Source organism: Myxine glutinosa, chromosome 5 (genome assembly GCF_964187855.1).
Source record: "Myxine glutinosa chromosome 5, kmMyxGlut1.1, whole genome shotgun sequence".
Lineage (NCBI taxonomy): Eukaryota > Metazoa > Chordata > Myxini > Myxiniformes > Myxinidae > Myxine > Myxine glutinosa.
This window is the reverse complement of record NC_136265.1, coordinates 159,017,147-159,040,771: the sequence shown is the minus strand read 5'-3', so window position 1 is coordinate 159,040,771 and position 23,625 is coordinate 159,017,147. Positions and strand designations below refer to the sequence as shown.

At 46.4% G+C, this 23,625-nt stretch overlaps 1 protein-coding gene across 2 annotated transcripts in view; it reads left to right on the top strand.

Moving 5' to 3' along the window:
* Positions 1-7,902: 7,902 nt before the first annotated feature.
* LOC137426870 (protein FAM234B-like) overlaps positions 7,903-23,625 on the top strand; it is a 129,395-nt gene continuing 113,672 nt past the window's right edge. Inside the window, exons 1-2 of one of the 2 annotated variants that reach the window (XM_068115850.2) lie at positions 7,911-7,994; positions 8,155-8,213. Coding sequence is in view for 1 of the 2 variants with exons in the window: in XM_068115849.2 (XP_067971950.1) it covers positions 7,958-7,994 (37 nt within the window). In the remaining variant the exon portion in view is untranslated. Of the gene's footprint in view, positions 7,995-8,154; positions 8,214-23,625 lie in introns of both variants that reach the window. The other variant, XM_068115849.2, reaches the window with a different exon arrangement.

Sequence of the window (23,625 nt, the reverse complement as noted above, 5' to 3'; positions counted from 1 at the left end):
ATGGATTCCATGACCTTGCTGATAATTGGGAGAAGGCTGATTGGTCTGTAGTTGCTGGGATCTGTTTTTGCACCTTTTTTGTGCAAAGCGGTGATGTTGGCAGATTTCCAAGCAGATGGAAGATGACCTTGAGCAAAAGAGAGGGTGAAGAGAACAGAGAGAGGGAGTGAAAGAGCGGAAGAACATGATTTTAGGACCCGTGGGCTGATGCCGTCAGGTCCAGTTGCAGAATCAGAGTCGAGGGTTGACAGACACTTTTCCACCTTGTCAGGAGGAAAGGACACAGAGTCCAGGAGCAACTGGGTACGACTGGGTACGGTGGGTACAGAGATGGATGGGTTTGGGACACAAGATTTAGAGGCAAACACAGAGTTGAGGCATTCGGCTTTTTCACGTGCGGAGTCAGCCGTGTGGCCATTTAAGGTGAGGGAGGGGATGGAGGGGGAACAAACACCAGAAACAGATTTTACCAGATGCCACCAGGATTTGGAAGAGGGAGACAGATAAGAGAGTTCGGTCCTGAGGACGGAGAGATATTGTTTCCTGGCTCTCCTGAGGGTGGACACACACTTGTTTCGGGCTTTGTGAAAGGAAATGAGATTTCCTTCCGTTGGATTTGCTTTCCAGGAGACGAAAGCAAGTTGTTTCTGGGCAATAGCCTCACCACAAGATTCCGTGTACCATGGACGGGAGGAAGAGTATGACAACTGAAGACGAGAAGGGATAAAACTGTGCATGAGAGAGAGCAATTTACTTTGGAAGAATTCCCAGGATGAGTTGATGTCAGAGGCAGTAGAGATGGGAGACCAGTCCAGATGATTGATGGCTGCTTGAAGACCGTGCCAGTTGGCCTGAGTGAAATGCCAGACTCGTCGACGCTGAGGAGGCTCTCTGAAAATGGTCAGAGAGATGTCCACTTTAACAAGCACATGATCAGAAGAGCCGATTGGAGCAGAAGAAGAGCAGCAGACATTTTCAGGGAAGTTAGTCATAACCAAGTCCAGAAGAGAAGATTCTCCGTTGACTGAGATCCGGGTTGGGAAATTGACAGATTGTGTCAGTCCCAGTGAGTCACAGAAGTCCTTTGCTGAAGAGCCATGGCTGGTGAGAGAGGTACCCACCCCCAGCCAACTGGCATGGTGACAGTTGAAATCACCACATATGAGGAAGAGAGAGTTGGGATGGGTAGATAGAAGTTGGTCCATATTATCAGACAGCGAGATGTAGATGGAGTCATCACTGTTTGGTGGACGGTACAACACGCATATGAACAAAAGGTGGGAGCGAAGGGGAAGCCGTAGCCAAAGGTATTCCTGGGGGTGAGGTGGAGAGAGGGCAGTGCAGGGCGAGTGAGGAAGAGAGTTTTTTATAAAGATAGCAACCCCACCTCCAGAACGAGGCTCAGGTCTATCATAGATGGAGGAGGGAGTAACCTGGGAGAGATACCAAGGAATCAGAGACATCATGAAGGAGGAAGGTTTCTGTTAAGCAGATCACGTCTGGTTTGTCAGAAGCAATCTGTATGGAGAGATCAGTTAAGTTTGAGCGAAGGCCCCGGAGGTTTGAGGTCCATACTGTTAAGGAAGAGGAAGGGGGAGCATCGGATACAGAACAGGGGGGAGGGGGCGGTAGGGCAGGATGTGGAAGAGGAGGAAGAGGTAGGGAGAGCTGTTGCAGGTGTGTCAGAGATTACAGAATAGCTTGGAGAAAGGGAAGAATGGGGCAGACAAAAGGTTTGATGGTGTTTGGGTGAGGCGCAGTGAGGTGTTATTTGAGGAGGGAGAAGAGTGAGGCAGAAGGTTGAGGAAGATGAAGGTGAAAGTTGGAAGGGGGAAGAAGCGGGGAGGACGCTTTGAGGAGGAGGGGTGAGAGGGGAGTCTAGGAGGGGAGGAATGAGGGAGAGTCTTGGAGGGGAGGGGTGTGGGGGGAGTTTAGGAGGGAAGGGGCAGGGGGGGAGATTTGAAAGGGATGGGTGTTTGGGAAGATTTGGGGGGGAGGGGCAAGGGGGAAGATTTGACAGAGATGGGTGATGGGGAAGATTTGGAGGGGATGGGTGAGATTGGATTTTGAAAAGTGTACGATTTATGGGAAACGAACATTTATTGCAAAATGAGTTTCTTGAGACATTCGAGTCAAAAATACATTTGAGGACGCTGAAGGATGGGTGGAGTTCTGGAGAGTTTAGGGAATGAATGAAAGATGCACTGTAAGAGATGGAATTTTTTTTTTGAATGAATAGAATTGGTGAGCAAGTCGAAAGCATCCTTTTATAGAAGTAGAAAAAAGTGTTATAGAATATGACATAATAATAAAGTTCTTCAGGTGACAGATGAAACATGTATTAACAACTTGATCACGTGATCTCGAACAACGTAGTCGAAGAACGAAAGAACAAATAACGAAGAACGAAATAGCAAAAGAACGAAGAACGAAAGAACAAATAAGAACGTACAAGTGGATAAGAACAGGGAAGGAAAAAAATTTGTTTTTTTTTTGAGATTTTAAAACAAGGGAGTATGGGTGAAGAGACCGTGAAAAACGGAGACCAAAAGTAGTTGCAGCGCGATCGAAGAACCACTGAGACAAAAACAAAAGCCTCAAGCCAAGGTCTGAGGGCACGGTAGCCTACAAGTACTACACTCGGCCTCAGAATATACGATACGAAAAAACCGACGATTCTGTACACAGGTATGAAAAACCAACACCGAGAAACCTATTAAAGTCACCCCAATAGGTACATACACCGAAAGAAAGATAAAGATACGCCAAAAACACAAATGTAAAAGATCACTTAGCTTCGAAAGCGTGAGCACATGGAACAGCTTCGAAAAGACGTGACCTCGCCGTGATCTCGCGAGATCTTCTTAACCAAGTGGTGCATTTTCTATTCTCCAATCCTCTGATACCTCTCCCGACTCCAACGAGCTGTTAAAGATATCCGCTAACACCCTGCTTATCTACTCTGCCACCTCCCACAATACTATTGAATGCACATTATCGGGCCCTGTAGCTTTATCATCCATTATTTTTTCTAGCTGTTTTTTCACTGCCTCTACTCCTACTTAGGTTGGACCTTTTCTAAATGCCCTTCCTCACCCTCGAGAGAGATCCACTCAAGCCCTAAAATCAGATCCTTCTCCAATGTGACATGCTCCAATATTGCCTCTTGCATCATGTAATCTCTATTTTCATTATTCTTGGACGAAGAGGCTGTTGAATGTATGTTTGAGAGAGGGTTCAATTCTGGAGGATTGGAGGACAGGGTTAATTGAGCCGATTATGGAAGGGGATGGGCGATGTTCAACATCACCTTTCCCCTCCCCTCTATCCTCAATCCTTTGAGTTACCTATCCCTTTATATGGGTATAGAATCTGGGTGGTATGATATGTCTTGTACTTCTTAATGATGGATTTCATTATTTATCATCATCATTATCATCAAAGGGATAATAAGTGACTTTGAAATGTTCTTATAACCCTCTCCTGAACACTGCTTCTCCACCACTTTATGTGGTGATGTCCCTCTATCCTCAATCCTTTTGGCACCTATATAATTGCAATTTAAACCTATCTACTTTTTCTCTTGCCACTGCAATCTTCAAGTCTCACCATAAATTTTTTTTTGGGTTCAGGTCGGGACTGATTGGGCCACTCACGAACATTTATTTTCTTCCTATTCAGCCACTTCAGTGTAGCTTTAGCTTTGTGCTTCGCACCATTGTCCTGCTGAAATGCGATTCTCCTACCCAGTTTCAGATTGATGGCTGACTCAAGTAGGTTTTCATCAAGGATTCTTCTGTACTTTGCACCATCCATTGTCCCTTCTATCCTGACAAGCCTCCCAGTCTCTGCTGATGAAAAGCAGCCCCATAACATGATGCTGCCACCACCATGCTTGACAGTACAGATGGTGTTGACTGGTTGATGTGCAGTGTTAGGCTTGCCAGACGTAACGCTTTGAAATTAGACCAGAAAGTTCAATTTTTGTCTTGGCTGACCCCAAAACCTTTCTTTGCATACCTGCAGTATCATCAAGATGCTTTTTCGCAAACTGCATATGAGGTTTTAGATCCGTCTTTTTCAGTAATGGCTTCTTTCTTGCCGCCTGTCCATTCGGGTGCATCAAAATACACATTTATAGCACATTTTCTGTCTGGGTGCTAAAAGTGTTCCATTTCATGTTGTTACAACACATGCAAAATATTTTTGCAATTCGTGGTGATCTAGAGGTGCAACGGAACATCAGCTTTTACAAATGAAGGGGGTTACCAGCAGTGTCGTGTAATCAGTGTATGCCAAGGTGGGTAGCTGACGAGCCACGGTTTATTTTCAATTAGTATGAAAGTAAACCGTGGCTCGTCGGCTACGAGCCATAGAAGCCAGCTTTATTAAAGGAATGGTATATTGTTGATTAATGAACACTGACTCCCATCTCGGATATAAGAGTCTTGCAGATCTTTCAAGGTCATTGTTCGATTTGCAGTGACATCCTGAACCAGTTTCCTGCTTGCCCGGCTTCTGAGTTTTGATGGACGAGCTGCCCTGGGTAGAGTCTGGGTGGTATGATACTCTTCCACTTCTTAATTATGGATTTCACAGTATCATGGGATCATGAGTCAGTGTTCATGAGTAACTTTGAAATGTTCTCATCAAAAGCAAAGCAAAGATGAAGTTCAAAAGAACAAAGGGCAGATGAGCTCCTGTAGGGAGCCAATGGCCTTCCAGTAAAGAGATGGTGTCTCCCAAAAAACACCTATCCAGTTTGGACCGGTTCAAGTCATACCAAAGACTTTCAAATGGTATGTGCTGCTTCCTTATTTGAAAAGGATAGAGCCTACAGGGCTATGACGCGGTACATGTGGAATGTGCCTCCTGACAGGGTGCCGGAGGTTCCCTGCACAAGTACAGTGCTGTGCACTCGCGGCACATATAGGAATGCGTCTCCTAACTGTACCTGAGCTTCGTAGATGGAACAAAAGGTCCAGCGATGGAGCTATCGGATGTGGGAATGTGAAAGCGAAGGTGTGCGAGGACAGCAAGAGAAGACATAAGAAAGAGCGCAAAAGTACGGAGCCGGAAGATGCATGAAAGATTGAATGCCGAAGCCAAACTGTGCATGGTAAACGACCAGTAAAACGCGAACAATAATGAAGTAAATAATGTAAGCGGCCCAGCAGAGCGAAAGGAATGATGAATAAAAGGAAGGGAGAAGGAAACACCGGGAGAATAAAAGGACGAGAATAGACTCGGCATTGTGCGAGTGATAAAAAATAATCGATCGAGCCCCGAACAAAGTCGCTTCAAGTCAAAAAGCCTATCAATAAGTTCCTCTCTCCCTCAATCCCCAAGATTCCCCTCACCTCACGCAGCACCATCATATAACTTCACCGAACCTCCTCACGCCTTGCTTCGATCTTCCCCTCTTTTATGGGTGGGCCTGATTTCTTGGCGCAATCTGCTTCAGGAAGCGCTCATTAAAACACACCCGATACCTGCCCGCAGGGCACTCATGAGGAGAATTGGTTCCGAGTATGGAACGATGGCGCGATCTTTTATCAGAGGCTTCAGAGCCGCTCATGAAATATTTACGGAGGTTGCGGCAATAATGCGTTCATGACCGTGGAAAATATTTGGCAGATTGCCCCCAAAAAGGAATATGGAATGATTAAAAATGATATTTGGAGTTCCTAAGTACGCAATCATAATGCAGATCTATCAACAGACTTTAGACAGTTAAACTATGATCAATATCTATATATATAAGAAAGTTTTTGTTTGTTTGTTTGATTGTTTGTTTGTCTGCGCAAGCTAATCTGAACGGTGAAAGATAGGAGGAAACCTCTAACACAAAAAATGTCGGGACGGGCCCCGGGAAGGTTTAGGCTAGGTGGCGAGGCCGGTCGAGGCCCACCTCGGCCGGGCCTGGCCCATTTCGCAATTAAAACCTGAGCTGAATTATAGTAGTCAATCTACGGCCATGAGTAAAAGCTGAATTATAGTAGTAAATTCATTCAAAAAGAACCAAAAATGTCGGGACGGGCCCCGGGAAGGTTTTAGGCTAGGTAGCGAGGCCGGTCGAGGCCCACCTCGGCCGGGCCCGGCTCATTTCGCAATTAAAACCTGAGCTGAATTATAGTAGTCAATCTACGGCCGCGAGTAAAAGCTGAATTATAGTAGTAAATTAATTCAAAAAGAACCAAAAATGTCGGGACGGGCCCCGGGAAGGTTATAGGCTAGGTGGTGAGGCCAGTTGAGGCCGCTTCGGCCGGGCTGGGCCCATTTCACAATTAAAAGCTGAGCTAAATTATAGTAGTCAATCTTCTACGGCCACGAGTAAAAGCTGAATTATAGTAGTAAATGCATTCAAAAAGAACTTAAAATGTCGGGACGGGCCCCGGGAAGGTTATAGGCTAGGTGGCGAGGCCGGTCGAGGCCCACCTCGGCCGGGTGGGGCCCATTTCACAATTAAAAGCTGAGCTAAATTATAGTAGTCAATCTTCTACGGCCATGAGTAAAAGCTGAATTATAGTAGTAAATGCATTCAAAAAGAACCAAAAATGTCGGGACAGGCCCCGGGAAGGTTATAGGCCAGGTGGCGAGGCCGGTCGAGGCCGCTTCGGCCGAGCTGGGCCCATTTCACAATTAAAAGCTGAGCTGAATTATAGTAGTCAATCTTCTACGGCTGCGAGTAAAAGCTGAATTATAGTAGTAAATTCATTCAAAAAGAACCCGGGCAACGCCGGGTGCTTTCGGCTAGTATAACTATAAAATAACTGCTTAACTATGGAAGATTTATTTGGAACTCATAACCATTATAATATCAATTGTGAAAAGGATGAAAATGAAAATTGACGATTTATGTGGACCTTTGGCGCATTGACCTCATAACCAATCCGAATCGGCTTCTTGCTTGTGACTACCTCTACCACGTGGTTAGGTTTCGTGATATCGGAGTAAATGTGCGTCCTGTAGGCGATTGGCATATTGTACAGACACATGGACAGACAGACAAACAGACAGACAGACAAACAGCCAGCAAGACAGACATATAAACAGACAGACATACAGAAAAACATAGACATATACAAACATACAGACAGACATATACCTACAGACATACAGACAAACAAACATACAGAAAAAACAGCCAGCCAGACAGACATATAAACAGACATATGATTCATATTCATTCATACATACATACATACATACAGATATAAACAGACATACAGACAGACCTATACAGACATACATACAGACATATACAGACATATACAGACAGACAGACATATACCGACAGAACAGATAGACATACCGAAAAAACAGCCAGCCAGACATACATATAAACAGACAGACATACAGAAAAACATACAGACATATACAGACAGACATATACCGACAGACATACAGAAAAAACAGCCAGACAGACATATAAATAGACAGACAGACAGACATATAAACAAACAGACAGACAGACAGACATACATAAAAACATACAGACAAACAAAGTTATACAGACAGGCATTCAGATATACAGACAAACAGACATCCAGACATATACGGACAGACAGATATACAGACGGACAGACAGACAAAATAACAGACCAGACGGCCCAGACCAACCAATATATTTGCGAATCTTCGATTTCGCTCGTAACATACAGGGATGGAAACATCACCTCCATCTATCTATCTTATCTGCCTTCGGTGTTTGTAGGTAATAAAAGTCTAATTGTGTCGAAGCGGGAATTTGAGCGGTGTGTTGAGGTACCGCGTTGGTTTGTGGAACAATTTAAAAGGACAAATTTAGGCTTAGTAAAGCGAAACGTGATCTCTCCATTTAAAAACACCGTATATATTTAATTTAACACACCAACAACATTCCAAGAGAACCAGGATCAGGTTTGGACGAAGAAGAAGAAGAATAATCGAGAGGAGGAGAAACAAATAATGGAGAATGGCGGAGCCTCGTCAGGTGTCGTTCGGACAACCCGGTACAGTTTCGCGCACACGTTCGAGGAGTCGGTTACCTGCAGACCTTGTTTTTACAACGCACTTGTTTTGCGGAGTCTTAAAGGGAAATTAAACCGCAAACTGTTGTTGATATTTTTTTGTGTCAAGTCTGTCAAACTAATACGAACTGTGTGTTCTCAGTCATCTCATTCTCAGCGCCATCGCTTTCTAAACGTCAGGGAGTGGTGGCGTTCCTCAAGGTCTCTGTTCTTTAACCTGTGCATTCTGCATACCGCTTTACCTGTGCGCATGCTGCTTTTCGTTAACGAGCTGCTGAGAAGTCGCTTTGGTTTCTGAGGATTTATGCTTTGGAATTGCCTGATTCGCTCTGAGTCTGCGCAACTTGGTCTTCTCACTTGGACTTAAGGTCGTAGTGTGCAGATTCCTTCCATCCTCTCTTCCTTCCTCCCATCCTATGTTGCTTCCATCCTCTCTTCCATCCAGTTCCACCCTTCCTTCCATCCATCCTCTCTTTCTTCCAGTTCCACCCTTCCTTCCATCCATCCTCTTCCATTCAGTTCCACCCTTCCTTCCATCCATCCTCTTCCACCCTTCCTTCCATCCATCCTCTCTTTCTTCCAGTTCCACCCTTCCTTCCATCCATCCTCTCTTTCTTCCAGTTCCACCCTTCCTTCCATCCATCCTCTTCCATTCAGTTCCACCCTTCCTTCCATCCATCCTCTCTTCCATCCAGTTCCACCCTTCCTTCCATCCATCCTCTTCCATCCAGTTCCACCCTTCCTTCCATCCATCCTATTCCATCCAGTTCCACCCTTCCTTCCATCCATCCTCTTCCATCCAGTTCCACCCTTCCTTCCATCCATCCTCTCTTTCTTCCAGTTCCACCCTTCCTTCCATCCATCCTCTCTTTCTTCCAGTTCCACCCTTCCTTCCATCCATCCTCTTCCATTCAGTTCCACCCTTCCTTCCATCCATCCTCTCTTCCATCCAGTTCCACCCTTCCTTCCATCCATCCTCTTCCATTCAGTTCCACCCTTCCTTCCATCCATCCTCTTCCATCCAGTTCCACCCTTCCTTCCATCCATCCTCTTCCATCCAGTTCCACCCTTCCTTCCATCCATCCTCTTCCATCCAGTTCCACCCTTCCTTCCATCCATCCTATTCCATCCAGTTCCACCCTTCCTTCCATCCATCCTCTCTTCCTTCGAGTTCCACCCTTCGTTCCTTCCCGTTCCACCCTTCCTTCCATCCATCCTCTTTCTTCCAGTTCCACCCTTCCTTCCATCCATCCTCTCTTCCTTCGAGTTCCACCCTTCCTTCCTTCCAGTTCCACCCTTCCTTCCATCCATCCTCTTCCATCCAGTTCCACCCTTCCTTCCATCCATCCTCTCTTCCTTCCAGTTCCACCCTTCCTTCCATCCATCCTCTTCCATCCAGTTCCACCCTTCCTTCCATCCATCCTCTCTTCCATCCAGTTCCACCCTTCCTTCCATCCATCCTCTCTTCCATCCAGTTCCACCCTTCGTTCCTTCCCATTCCACCCTTCCTTCCATCCATCCTCTCTTTTTTCCAGTTCCACCCTTCCTTCCATCTAGTTCCACCCTTCCTTCCATCCATCCTCTCTTCCATCCAGTTCTACCCTTCCTTCCATCCATCCTCTCTTCCATCCAGTTCCACCCTTCCTTTCATCCATCCTCTCTCCCATCCAGTTCCACCCTTCCTTCCATCCATCCTCTCTTCCATCCAGTTCCACCCTTCGTTCCTTCCCATTCCACCCTTCCTTCCATCCATCCTCTCTTCTTTCCAGTTCCACCCTTCCTTCCATCTAGTTCCACCCTTCCTTCCATCCATCCTCTCTTCCATCCAGTTCCACCCTTCCTTCCATCCATCATCTTTCATCCAGTTCTACCCTTCCTTCCATCCACCCTCTCTTCCATCCAGTTCCACCCTTCCTTCCATCCATCCTCTCTTCCTTCGAGTTCCACCCTTCGTTCCTTCCCATTCCACCCTTCCTTCCATCCATCCTCTCTTTTTTCCAGTTCCACCCTTCCTTCCATCTAGTTCCACCCTTCCTTCCATCCATCCTCTCTTCCATCCAGTTCTACCCTTCCTTCCATCCATCCTCTCTTCCATCCAGTTCCACCCTTCCTTTCATCCATCCTCTCTCCCATCCAGTTCCACCCTTCCTTCCATCCATCCTCTCTTCCATCCAGTTCCACCCTTCGTTCCTTCCCATTCCACCCTTCCTTCCATCCATCCTCTCTTCTTTCCAGTTCCACCCTTCCTTCCATCTAGTTCCACCCTTCCTTCCATCCATCCTCTCTTCCATCCAGTTCCACCCTTCCTTCCATCCATCATCTTTCATCCAGTTCTACCCTTCCTTCCATCCACCCTCTCTTCCATCCAGTTCCACCCTTCCTTCCATCGATCCTCTCTTACATCCATCCTCTCTTCCATCCAGTTCCACCTTTCCTTCCATCCATCCTCTCTTCCATCCAGTTCCACCTTTCCTTCCATCCATCCTCTCTTCCTTCCAGTTCCACCCTCTTCCTTCCTTCCATCCTCTATTCCTCTTTCCATCCTCTATTCCTCTTTCCATCCTCTATTCCTCTTTCCATCCTCTATTCCTCCTTCCATCCTCTATTCCTCCTTCCATCCTCTATTCCTCCTTCCATCCTCTATTCCTCCTTCCATCCTCTATTCCTCCTTCCATCCTCTATTCCTCCTTCCATCCTCTCTTCATTCCTTCCATCCTCTCTTCATTCCTTCCATCCTCTCTTCATTCCTTCCATCCTCTCTTCATTCCTTCCATCCTCTCTTCATTCCTTCCATCCTCTCTTTATTCCTTCCATCCTCTTCCTTCCTTCCTCTCTGCCTTTCTTCCATCCTCTCTTCCTTCCTTCCATCCTCCCTTCCTTCCTTCCATCCTCTCTTCCTTCCAGTTCCATCCATCCTATATTCCTCCTTCCATCCTCTATTCCTCCTTCCATCCTCTCTTCATTCCTTCCATCCTCTCTTCATTCCTTCCATCCTCTCTTCATTCCTTCCATCCTCTCTTCATTCCTTCCATCCTCTCTTCATTCCTTCCATCCTCTCTTCATTCCTTCCATTCTCTTCCTTCCTTCCTCTCTTCCTTCCTTCCTTCCTTCCTCTCTTCCTTCCTTCCTTCCATCCTCTCTTCCTTCCTTCCTTCCATCCTCTCTTCCTTCCAGTTCCATCCATCCTCTATTCCTCCTTCCATCCTCACTTTCTTCCTTCCAGCCTCGCTTCCTTCCTCCCATTCTCTCTCCCTTCCTCCCATTCTCTCTCCCTTCCTCCCATCCTCTCTCCCTTCCTCCCATCCTCTCTCCCTTCCTCCCACCCTCTCTTCCTTCCTCCCACCCTCTCTTCCTTCCTCCCACCCTCTCTTCCTTCCTCCCACCCTCTCTTCCTTCCTCCCACCCTCTCTTCCTTCCTCCCACCCTCTCTTCCTTCCTCCCACCCTCTCTTCCTTCCTCCCACCCTCTCTTCCTTCCTCCCACCCTCTCTTCCTTCCTCCCACCCTCTCTTCCTTCCTCCCACCCTCTCTTCCTTCCTCCCACCCTCTCTTCCTTCCTCCCACCCTCTCTTCTTTGCTCCCATCCTCTCTTCCTTCCTCCCATCCTCTCTTCCTTCCTCCCATCCTCTCTTCCTTCCTCCCACCCTCTCTTCCTTCCTCCCACCCTCTCTTCCTTCCTCCCACCCTCTCTTCCTTCCTCCCACCCTCTCTTCCTTCCTCCCATCCTCTCTCCCTTCCTCCCACCCTCTCTCCCTTTCTCCCACCCTCTCTTCCTTCCTCCCACCCTCTCTTCCTTCCTCCCACCCTCTCTTCCTTCCTCCCACCCTCTCTTCCTTCCTCCCACCCTCTCTTCCTTCCTCCCACCCTCTCTTCCTTCCTCCCACCCTCTCTTCCTTCCTCCCACCCTCTCTTCCTTCCTCCCACCCTCTCTTCCTTCCTCCCACCCTCTCTTCCTTCCTCCCACCCTCTCTTCCTTCCTCCCACCCTCTCTTCCTTCCTCCCACCCTCTCTTCCTTCCTCCCATCCTCTCTTCCTTCCTCCCACCCTCTCTTCCTTCCTCCCACCCTCTTCCTTCCTCCCACCCTCTCTTCCTTCCTCCCACCCTCTCTTCCTTCCTCCCACCCTCTCTTCCTTCCTCCCACCCTCTCTTCCTTCCTCCCATCCTCTCTCCCTTCCTCCCACCCTCTCTCCCTTTCTCCCACCCTCTCTTCCTTCCTCCCACCCTCTCTTCCTTCCTCCCACCCTCTCTTCCTTCCTCCCACCCTCTCTTCCTTCCTCCCACCCTCTCTTCCTTCCTCCCACCCTCTCTTCCTTCCTCCCACCCTCTCTTCCTTCCTCCCACCCTCTCTTCCTTCCTCCCACCCTCTCTTCCTTCCTCCCACCCTCTCTTCCTTCCTCCCACCCTCTCTTCCTTCCTCCCATCCTCTCTTCCTTCCTCCCACCCTCTCTTCCTTCCTCCCACCCTCTTCCTTCCTCCCACCCTCTCTTCCTTCCTCCCACCCTCTCTTCCTTCCTCCCACCCTCTCTTCCTTCCTCCCACCCTCTCTTCCTTCCTCCCACCCTCTCTTCCTTCCTCCCACCCTCTCTTCCTTCCTCCCACCCTCTCTTCCTTCCTCCCACCCTCTCTTCCTTCCTCCCACCCTCTCTTCCTTCCTCCCACCCTCTCTTCCTTCCTCCCACCCTCTCTTCCTTCCTCCCACCCTCTCTTCCTTCCTCCCACCCTCTCTTCCTTCCTCCCACCCTCTCTTCCTTCCTCCCACCCTCTCTTCTTTGCTCCCATCCTCTCTTCCTTCCTCCCATCCTCTCTTCCTTCCTCCCACCCTCTCTTCCTTCCTCCCACCCTCTCTTCCTTAATCACATCCTCTCTTCCGTCCTCCCATCCTCTCTTCCTTCCTCCCATCCTCTCTTCCTTCCTCCCATCCTCTCTTCCTTCCTCCCATCCTCTCTTCCTTCCTCCCATCCTCTCTTCCTTCCTCCTATTCTCTTCCTTCCTCCCATCCTCTCTTCCTTCCTCCCATCCTCTCTTCCTACCTCCCACCCTCTCTTTCCTCCTCCCACCCTCTCTTTCCTCCTCCCACCCTCTTTCCTCCTCCCACTCTCTTTCCTCCTGCCATCCTCTTCCTTCCTTCCACCCTCTTTCTTCCTCCCACCCTCTCTTTCTTCCTCCCACCCTCTCTTTCTTCCTCCCACCCTCTCTTTCTTCCTCCCACCCTCTCTTTCTTCCTCCCACCCTCTCTTTCTTCCTCCCACCCTCTCTTTCTTCCTCCCACCCTCTCTTTCTTCCTCCCACCCTCTTTCTTCCTCCCACCCTCTTTCTTCCTCCCACCCTCTTTCTTCCTTTCTTCCATTCTGTCCAGCTTGTGCCACACCTTCATCCTGTCTCCCAAATGCCGCAGTTCCCTCGCCTTCACCCCCAATATGCTGCACTCCCCTACGTTCCACACTCCCTGCAAGTCTTGCACCTCCATCACATCCCTCCTCATGTTCTACACCCTTTCCCCTCATCTGCTGCATCTCCTTTGCTCACCCGATTTCTATCCTCTGTACCTTAAACACTAGTTTACCATTTTCTTCCTGGTTTTAAAGTAATTCATATTTTGCTCCGAGAACCATATTGGATGCATCATGCCAAAGTGTTGTTTATCTCTATTCCCAGCACTCTTCCTTGTGTGTCTGCAATTGTCCATCAGTGTCTGTTCATTTCTCACACTTGCACCTGTAATAGCCGAAACACCTTGTTTCTTCGACTTGTAAGGAGATAATTTTTGGATACATAATTCCCACACTTTCTTTCTTTGGAAACTGGCCCAGCATTTTGAGTGTGGGAGATGGCCTTTCATTGGAATGACGTCATATGATGGAAGCATAAGATCTACACATTTATGTTTACACTTCTGATGGCTTTTACAATTCTTTAATATAATTTGGGAGTGCTTCTGGTTCCCTCAAAGCTGATGTTAGCATCATGATTAAGGTGGTTGGCTTAAGATATTAGGGTCTTGAGTTTGAGCCCCTGTCATGATGCTGTATTTGCACCAGGTGGTGGGTCGGCAAAATCCTTGGCCCACTAGCCTAGGAAACTGCTTCGGCAGCCCTATGCATCTAGCGATGCAAAAGGAGTGCTCGTCATCGTCTGACACTCTCACTTAATATCTGTTTTGCATCCTGACTACCTCTTGTGATGACTGGTGCACACCAAACGTCTCTGCAGTAGGGTGGTAACTGGTAAGGGTGGTAAGGCAAAAAAAAAAAATTGAATTGTTTTACTCCTAACCTTTAATTATTTTGGTATTGAGGTAAAACTTCTGCCTGTGAAATCTTTTTTGAATACATCAAGTTTTCGGGGTTGCACAGTGACTCATGGTTGCCAGCCACTCAATGTTGGTGCCCGATAAGCGTTGATTTCCTGCAATCGGGAAACCTCTTGCAATGTTCTGTCACAACCTGAAGCAGATACTGGGTTTGCTATTCATCCCCTGTCAGGAGATGATTGTACTCTTCAATGAGAGCAATTGCATACACCAGAGTACAGCTGTACTGTATTCAATTAACTTAAAAACGACTTCAAAATGTGCAGTACATAGCAAGGTCATAGGTCAATTGTAATGGTCAAAATCACAAGTATAGCAGTGGAGGAGAAATAAATAATCACCTCCAAACATTTATGCGAGCCAAATGTGTGAAATCACAAACTCCGTGTGCCACCCCTAAATTTAGTCAAAATGGCTTAAAATTTCACCACAAGGGTTTTTTCATACATACAACAATTTTTAAGTGTTAGGAGCATGACTTTTCTAACTTTCATTTTTAAGAACCACCCTACTCTATCGTGTATAAAGTCCTCAACCGAGAGTGAAAACACGAGTATATTCAGACTAGCTGTTGGTTTGGACATTTTACCCTTTGCCCTGAGGAATTGCATCACAGAATGGTTAATAAACATAGCTAAACATTCAACGATGCAGCACCTTCCTTGGGTGTGTATATATATGTATATATATATATATATATATATATATATATATATATATATATATATTGTTGGGGATATGGGAATTGTGTGGGTAATTTGGTGTAAATTTTCCCCTTTTGTATGCTGTAAATCCTGTAAATATCACCCTCCAAGTATCAAAGAACAAAGGTCGTCTGTAGTTAGGCCATCGCACACACGTAGCAAATCTATGATTTCCCTCATTAGTTATGTCCTTAGTAAATGTAGTTGAAGGCTCTGTGGTCCACTAGTTCATGGCGTTGCATCAATTAAATAAGACAGGTCCCTCCGACGCCCCATGGCATCTTCAAAGTGCCAGGTTTGCCAGGTTTGCTGCAATTGCCTCCATTGACCACGAGGTAAAGCATCTGCAAAGTGCCAGGTTTGCCAGTCTGCTGCAATTGCCTCCATTGACCATGAGCTAAAGCATCTTCAAAGTGCCAGGTTTGCCAGGTCTGCTGCAATTGCCTCCATTGACCACGAGGTAACCTCGGAGAAGAAAGGCGTGTCTCCACCTCGTCATAGAGGGGAGGAGTGAGCCAGCCCTTGCCGACCAACCAAGGATGAGGGGTTTGGCTTTGAGAGAGCGTGGAGAGAACCGTCGAGGAGGTTCATGAAGGTTTGAGGGCGTGGCATATATAACCCGCGGTGGGACGCCCCCGAGGGAGATGAGTCCTGGACAGAGGGAGACGAGAGAACAAAAGCCGTTTGAGAGCACGCGACGCAGCGGTACGCAGGAGCAGCTTGAACCAGCGGACCTCGAACAGCAGCAACAGCTTGAACCGGCGGAGCTCGTACCACGGCGGCTCGCACGACCGCAGCTTGGGCATTGACGGCGGCCCGACCGTGACCCAGTTCCCGTGGACCCTCTTCCCCCTCCAGCTATCCACCTCCGGGATTCGTTTCTGCCATTATCCCCCGTGTCAGTGTGCTCGTAGTCTGTCTTTTGTCTTGTCCCTGGGTTTATAAGTAAGACTGTTTAATATAAGCTAATATTGCACTGTGTCTCCTTGCTCCTTTCTGTTCAGTTATTTTCTTATCCTTCCCATTCTCCTTGGTTATTTTTGGTCTTGTTAATAGTTCGCAACAAATCATATTTGTTCTTCCTACTTCTTCTTCTTCTCTTCACATTCGGTCGCTTTAGTGATTTCCAGATTGAGGGTACATGGCGCGATTCGGCCGATGCACATGAATCGGGTCTAGTCTTTGGTAACCGGCTGACGCCGCAGTTCGCTTCGCTCGGCATTATCCATCCATTATGCTGTGGCCGTGAGCGGGGGAGTATTTCCTCGTGTACCGGGAAGCGCTGGTATTTAGGTCATAGGACGGTTGGGCCTAATACCCTACCCAGCGCCGACCAGGCATGGCGTCATACCCCCGGGACCACGTCGGTCAGTCATAAACGAGGGGATTAATCCCCCCTTGGTAAGTGGGAAAGGCCGACGTCGGGGTCCGTAACTATATATATATATATATATATATATATATATATATATATATATATATAGTTACGTTTGTTGGGGTTACGTGGTGATTACCTTAGTCCAGGTAGAATTGCATAGGTAGTGTGCTCTGTGGTGAAGACGAATAAACCCGATATCATAAGTAGGGATCCGGTAGACCGTATGTCGTGTAAGCGCGTATCTTCGTTGCCATCACGAGGGGTGGGGTTTGTTAATTATTTAGGGATTATGGGTAATTAATCTCCTGTATGTAATAACCTAGCGTTGGCTTAGCGGTTAGGGTGCCGGTCTGGGATCCTAGGATCCCGGTCGATCGCTGAATTAACGCCAGGGGGGTTGACTCAGCCTGTCATCCTTCTGAGGTTGGCAAATTGAGTACCAGCTTGCTGGGATGAATGATCACGTTGTGTACCCCAATTCAGAATAGGCACACTGTATCCCTGTGCATCGTAAGAGCGTGACCAAGGGTTGGCGTCAGGAAGGGCATCCGGCCATAAAAACATTGCCTCAAAACAGGGAACCATGATTGTCATGGGGCCCGCAAGGCTAACCCCCGCTCTAGCAGGGAAAAATGGCCTTAAAACGATCATTCATTCATATTCAATCCCCTGTATGTAATGGCCTCTGTTATTTTTCCTATGTTCCTTATGACACCAGCAGCACACACACATAGCCAGGCAATTGTGCATTTATAACTAAATAAAAACCAACCAGAAGCAGGACATTGGAAACTACCGCTGATACCACAGACCTGGTGAGCACACAGGCACAGGAGGTCCGTAAGGCCATGCCCCGAAGAGCAGTGATTGGTCTGGATTTTGGTTCAAGCAAGGACTGCTAAGATGGCACTCACTGATAGGAGCGGACACAGAGACGTCGTGGGATGACGTCAGAGCCTTGACTAAAAGAACGCTCCCCGACATTTTCCTCTTGGCTGTCCCTCTTGACTTCCTCACATCTTCTTGCTTTGCCGGTGAACGGTCACGATGTGATATCTCGCTCTGCTTCGGGAGTTCACGGCGAGTGGTCGGAGTTCATAGCGCTCCTGCGCGAGGGGAATTCATTCACGAGTGGAACAAGCACGGCCTGCTGACTTGGCGCTTGACACTGAGACGTGGACTCCACAGGAGGCCTAGTTCCCGCTCGTGGCAGTGTGTGGTCCCGCGCAAGGACGGGAGCCTTTCACTGAGGAGAGGCTTCCGTCTGGCCACTCTGCCATAAAGCCCAGATCGGTGGAGTGTTGCAGTGATGGTTGTCCTTCTGGAAGTTTCTCCCATCTCCACACAGGATCTCTGGAGCTCAGCCAGAGTGACCATCGGGTTCTTGGTCACCTCTCTTACCAAGGCCCTTCTCCCCTGATTGCTCAGGTTGGCCAGGCGGCCAGCTCTCGGAAGAGTCCTGGTTGTTCCAAACTTCTTCCATTTAAGAATTGTGGAGGCCACTGTGCTCTTGGGAACCTTCAATGCAGCAGAAATTTTTTCACCACAAGTGAGACTACAGTCTTCGCCAAATCTGTGCCTCGACACAATCCTGTCTCTGAGCTCTGCAGGCAGTTCCTTCGACCTCATGGCTTGGTTTTTGCTCTGATATGCATTGTCAGCTGTGAGACCTTGTATAGACAGGTGTGTGCCTTTTCAAATCATGTCCAATCAATTGAATTTACCACAGGTGGACTCCAATCAAGGTGTAGAAACATCTCAAAGATGATCAAGAGAAATGGGAGGCACCTGAGCTAAATTTCAAGTGTCATAGCAAAGCGTCTGAATACTTATGTAAATGTGATATTTCAGTTTTTTCTTTTTAATAAATTTGCAAAACTTTCTAAAATCTTGTTTTCTCTTTGTCATTATGGGGTATTGAGTGTAGATTGATGAGGGAAAAAATGAATTTAAACGATTTCAGCATGAGGCTGCAACATAACAAAATGTGAAAAAAGTGAAGGGGTCTGAATACTTTCTGAATGCACTGTATTTTGTTGTAAATGGACTGTGTAAATAAATGCTGTCGTTTCCCTTGTTTTTCCCTCCCCTGTTTATTTAATAAATACACACATGAATGAATGTGGTCTCTGAGTGATTGGAGTTGTCCTGGTTGCAAATGCTATAGAAATTCATCCTCTGTTAAAGGACAGATTGGGTTTGGTGGGGTTAGTGTTCGCACAAAAGCACCCTGCGTCTGGTGTGGTAACTGCTCATACCGCCATTTGGTGCTGGGTGTGAGAGAAGTATCAGCACGTCACCTACAGTCACGTGAAAAAGTAAGTACACCCCATTTAAAGTTTTGTCTTTTTCAACATATTTCAACATACAGCTATTTGATCTTCATTTCAACAATATTGAAAGATAAAGGTGATATAATATAACAAATATCATGAAACATTTACATTTTGTAGTCCATTGTATAATTTAAATTAACATAAATGCAAATGTCGCATGTGGAAAAGGTAAGTACACCCTTAGCTCTAACTGGTGGTATTGCCCCCTTAAGAATTCCGTCTGGATTCCGCCAACCCAAGAATTCCGCCAACCTCAAGTAGGCGTTTCTTATAACTGTCTACCAGTCTCTTACATCGACTGGGAGAAATTTTTGCCCACTCCATGCAGAATTCTTTCAGCTGTGCGATGTTTGAGGGGTTTCTTGCATGCACAGCTCGTTTCAAATCCCCCCACAACATCTCGATGGGATTTAGATCCGGGCTTTGACTTGGCCATTCCAGAACCTTCCATTTCTTTCTTTTCAGCCATTCCTTGGTGGATTTACTGGTAGGTTTAGGGTCATTGTCATGTGCAAGGTCCACCTTCGGTTGAGCTTCAACTTTCCGACAGATGGCCTCACATTATCCTCAAGCACCCTCTGGTACAATGAAGAATTCATAGTGGATTCTATGATGGTGAGCTGCCCAGGCCCTGATGCAGCAAGGCTGCCCCAAACCATAATATTTCCACCACCATGCTTTACAGTTGGTATCAGGTTCTTGTGGTCAAATGCTGTCTTTGGTTTTCGCCAAACATGTCTTCTGGTACTGTGGCCAAATAGCTCTACCTTTGACTCATCTGTCCAGAGCACATTGTTCCAGAAGTGCTGGTCTTTGCCTACGTGTTCATTGGCAAACTTTAGTCTTGCCCTGATGTTCTTTCTGGACAGCAAAGGTTTCCTCCTGGCACACCTCCCATGTAGATCAAATTTGTGCAGCCTCTTTCTAATGGTAGACTCGTGCACTTTGACATCAACAGTGGTGTTAGGGATATTTTCCTACAGTAGTATGTAATGGATGAACCAAAAATTCAATGTCCATCAACTTGTCAGAAGAGAGTCACAAATTTTAATTCCCGAGGAGGACAACACTTTCTGTCTTCAAGAAATACACAGCAAGGACAATAACCTTTATCAAACCATATTACAATTCACAAATTACATTTCAAGATTCACAGAAGGTCCCAAGTGAAATCCTCGTACAGTAGGGATGCACAAAGAAATGCCACACCAAACACCAGCATGCATAGAGTACAGTTAACATACAGTGTAAACATACAGAATCGACCAGCCAAGTAAAACATCCTAAGTACAGCAAACCAACATCTTACAGACCCAGTGCTAATCCTGGTTATTTGGTCATTCGTTCTGATTTTTAAAACATTTCAAGTGGGAGGAGCAAGAGGAGGGGGGAGGAGCGAAGAGAGGGGAGGAGAGCAGTAGGATTGGTTGGGCAAAGTTTGGGTGGGAGGGGACAAGTGGGGGGGGGGGGGGGGGGAGAGGAGCGAAGAGAGGGGAGGAGAGCAATAGGATTGGTTGGGCAAAGTTTGGGTGGGAGGGAGTAGGTGTCGAGGATGAGGTTGCCTCCCGCTGAAAGCAGGTTTGCATCCCAAATTATTTCTGCTTTTCCATTGTCTCCTGCAAAACACCTGGAGCCCTGTCTCTCTAATCCCTTCAAGAACATCTGAAGGTCATTCTCAGTGAAGTGGATATATCTTTTACTCATTTTTGACACGACAAGAACAAAGACCACTTACTTTATTTCAAAGCACATTTTAAAACAATATTTTCCTCAGTCACAACCAAATAATTACAGCGCCTCCATTATTAAAACTATACCAAATGATTTACCATTCTGTGTTTATCTGTAATTCATTTATTGTTTGATGCAAGGGTTATTATACCATATTACGAATTAACACACTAGTAACATGGGTTTTTTGATGTCATGTTAAAACTTCAAAATAAAACAGTCACTTCAATAGCTATGTCAATCCCCATCCTTTTTCAATCTGCAAACTCATCTTTTCCCTCATAAGTCAAATCCTACTGCAATCCCACAAAAGATTTTACTGAGAAGCTGAGAGCCAGAGGGCTAGCCTACATGGATTTTATACTTTATTATTTCCGAACCGTTGTTCAGTTTAGCTTTGTTTTAAAACTCAATAACATTAAGTTGAGGATGGACTTCAGAACGACCATCCCCCAGAAGTCACGTAGGCAAAGGTGGGAGGGGACACACCCTACAAATATTTATATCTAATTTATTAAACAATGGTAGTTTGCCAGACCTAGAGCTGAAACAGTTAAGCCTTGATAACCCAGCAAATCACCCAAAAGAACCCTGGTAGACATTGTGGCTACAGTTGTATTATATTTACCAAGAAACAATATCTTTTCTTCAATAAGACAAACTCGATCCAACCTTACATTATTTGGAAAAACCCTATTTGTAATATTATTTCCCTCAGTCATTTATTACAATATGTGCTCCGACATTGCCTCCACTAAGAATTTTTACTCTTCTCGAGCCACGAGTCTGGGCAGTGCCGGAGATAACTTGCCAACTGTAGTAACTCCCAAATTCTGGATGGAAACCACAAAAAGACACCTGCAGACTAGGAATGGAGGGTTGAGGCTCATAGAAATTGCTTGCTTCATAAATGTATACTTCCACAGTGGCAAGTGCTACCTGTAGGTCCCGTGATGACATTCTGGGGTTCTTAGAGACTTCTTTAAGCATCTTGCGGTCTGCTCTCGGGCTGAACTTGCTGGAGCGGCCTGGCCTGAACAAGTTGGCAGTTGTTTGGAATCTTCTCCACTTGTAGATGATCTTCCGGACAGTCGAATGATTGATTTCAAATTGTTTGGAGATCTTTTTTATTCCCTTCCCAGTCTCGTAGGCATCAATAACCTTTCTGAAGGCCTCAGAGAGCTCTTTTGATCTAGGCATGGTGACGCCGCACACTTCAACAACAAAGAGCAAACCAAACGAAATGTCTGAGGTTTAAATAAGACAGGTTCCTCCAAGATCCTCTCTAACGATGTTCTAATCATTTGCACCTGAGCTGGTGCACCTCATTCTAATTTTAGCTATTTGAAGTAGTGATAAATGTAGAGGTGAACTTACTTTTTCCGCATGCGAAATTTGCATTTATGTTTATTTAAATTATACAATGGACTACAAAATGTAAATGTTCCATGATATTTGTTATATTATATCACCTTTATCTATCAATATTGTTGAAGGTCTATCAATAGATCAAATAGCTGTATGTTGAAATTGAACCACCATGTGGTAACCTGGGTTGCCCCGTGATTTTAATCATCTTGCATAATTAATTAATCTATTTTAGGGGTCACAAAGGATTTTCCTATCACGCAAACCCGGTTACACTCCCCCTAAAATAGATTAATGAATTATATAAAATGATTTAAAATCACAGGGCAACCTGGGTTACCACGTGGTGGATGATATGTTGAAAAAGAAAACTTTACATGAGGTGTACTTACTTTTTCATGTGACTGTAGATGTGCCACCAAAGTACAGTAGCATAGCAAGTATGGCCCACAAATGTGCTTAGAGCGCCCACATTGGTGGACTGGCATGATTTGTACCAGGCAACTGGGCCGGCCTGACAACTGTGTCGTTGGTGTCGGGAGTGCAGGATATGAACCTGAGGCATGGGAAACCATTGCCTCGAATCAAAATCTTTCTCAAGCATGCGATTTGGCACTAAATTTAACCTCAGGTGTAAAGCGATCAAGGCAACCCGAATCGGGAGGGCATCAGTTGGACCGATGCCACTGCGATCCCGACTGAAATAGAAGTGGAAGGTCCACTCGAGGGCACAGTGGGGTTTCCTCCCCTCCCCTCCTCCCACTCCTCACCCCAACCTCCTACCCCATAGCCTGGAACCCTCCACTAGCCCAGAACCTCACAGAAGCACTAACCGGCCCTCACCGTTAGGGGCTGTGGACATGAGCCTGTTAATGACAATGTTTCAGAATTTTGGAGCCAAAATTGAGGATGGTGAAGACAAGCTGAACAACATGTGGGCCAGACTGGAAATCGAAATAAAGACCATATGCGCTGACCAAACCAAAACAAGGGCTAACGTGATGGCTAAGATGGATGTGTGCCAGTCTAAGATGGAGGCCGGCGACGCTGGTTTGGCAGTGTCCTTGGCTGATGTGCTGGAGGTGGTAGCCAGCAATGCCATGGTCGTAGAGGGGATTAGGGCAATGACGAGGGCTGCAAGGGGAGTAATGAGAGGGGACATAAAAGGGAGCAAAAGGGGTTGAGGGGGAGGGGGGATGGTTGGATAGATTAGAAGGGAGGGAAGAGGAAGAGAGAAACATGGAGCAAATTGAAAATAAAATGCAAACATAAATATAATTGAGGAGGTCAGAGGAGGAGGAGGAGGAGGTGGCATGAGGTGTGTTGGGGAATTTTGCCTGCCCCTGAACCCAATGAGCAAGGACATGGATACACCCTGACATCAAATAAGAGAATGTCTAAAGAGATAAAAAGGTGACACATCAACTTTACATGGATGATTTAAAAGTATTTGCACCAAACGAAGAAAATGGGCAGAACAACTCGAATTGGTGAAACAGTACTCTGATATTCGAATGTAATCTGACCTGTATAAGTGTGCCAAGTGCACATTCATACAAGGTAGACCCACAAAAACGGACAAGATAAAAATTGACGCAAATACAACATTCCAAGAGCTAGACAAGGAAGCATCAAATACCTCGGAGTAGAAGAGGGCCACCAAATATGCCACAAACAAAAGCGCAAAACAATTAGCAAAGAATACCTGCGTAGAAAGAGACTAATCCTGAAAACATACCTATCTTCAAGCAACAAAATCAAAGCCATAAACCAACTCGATACCAGT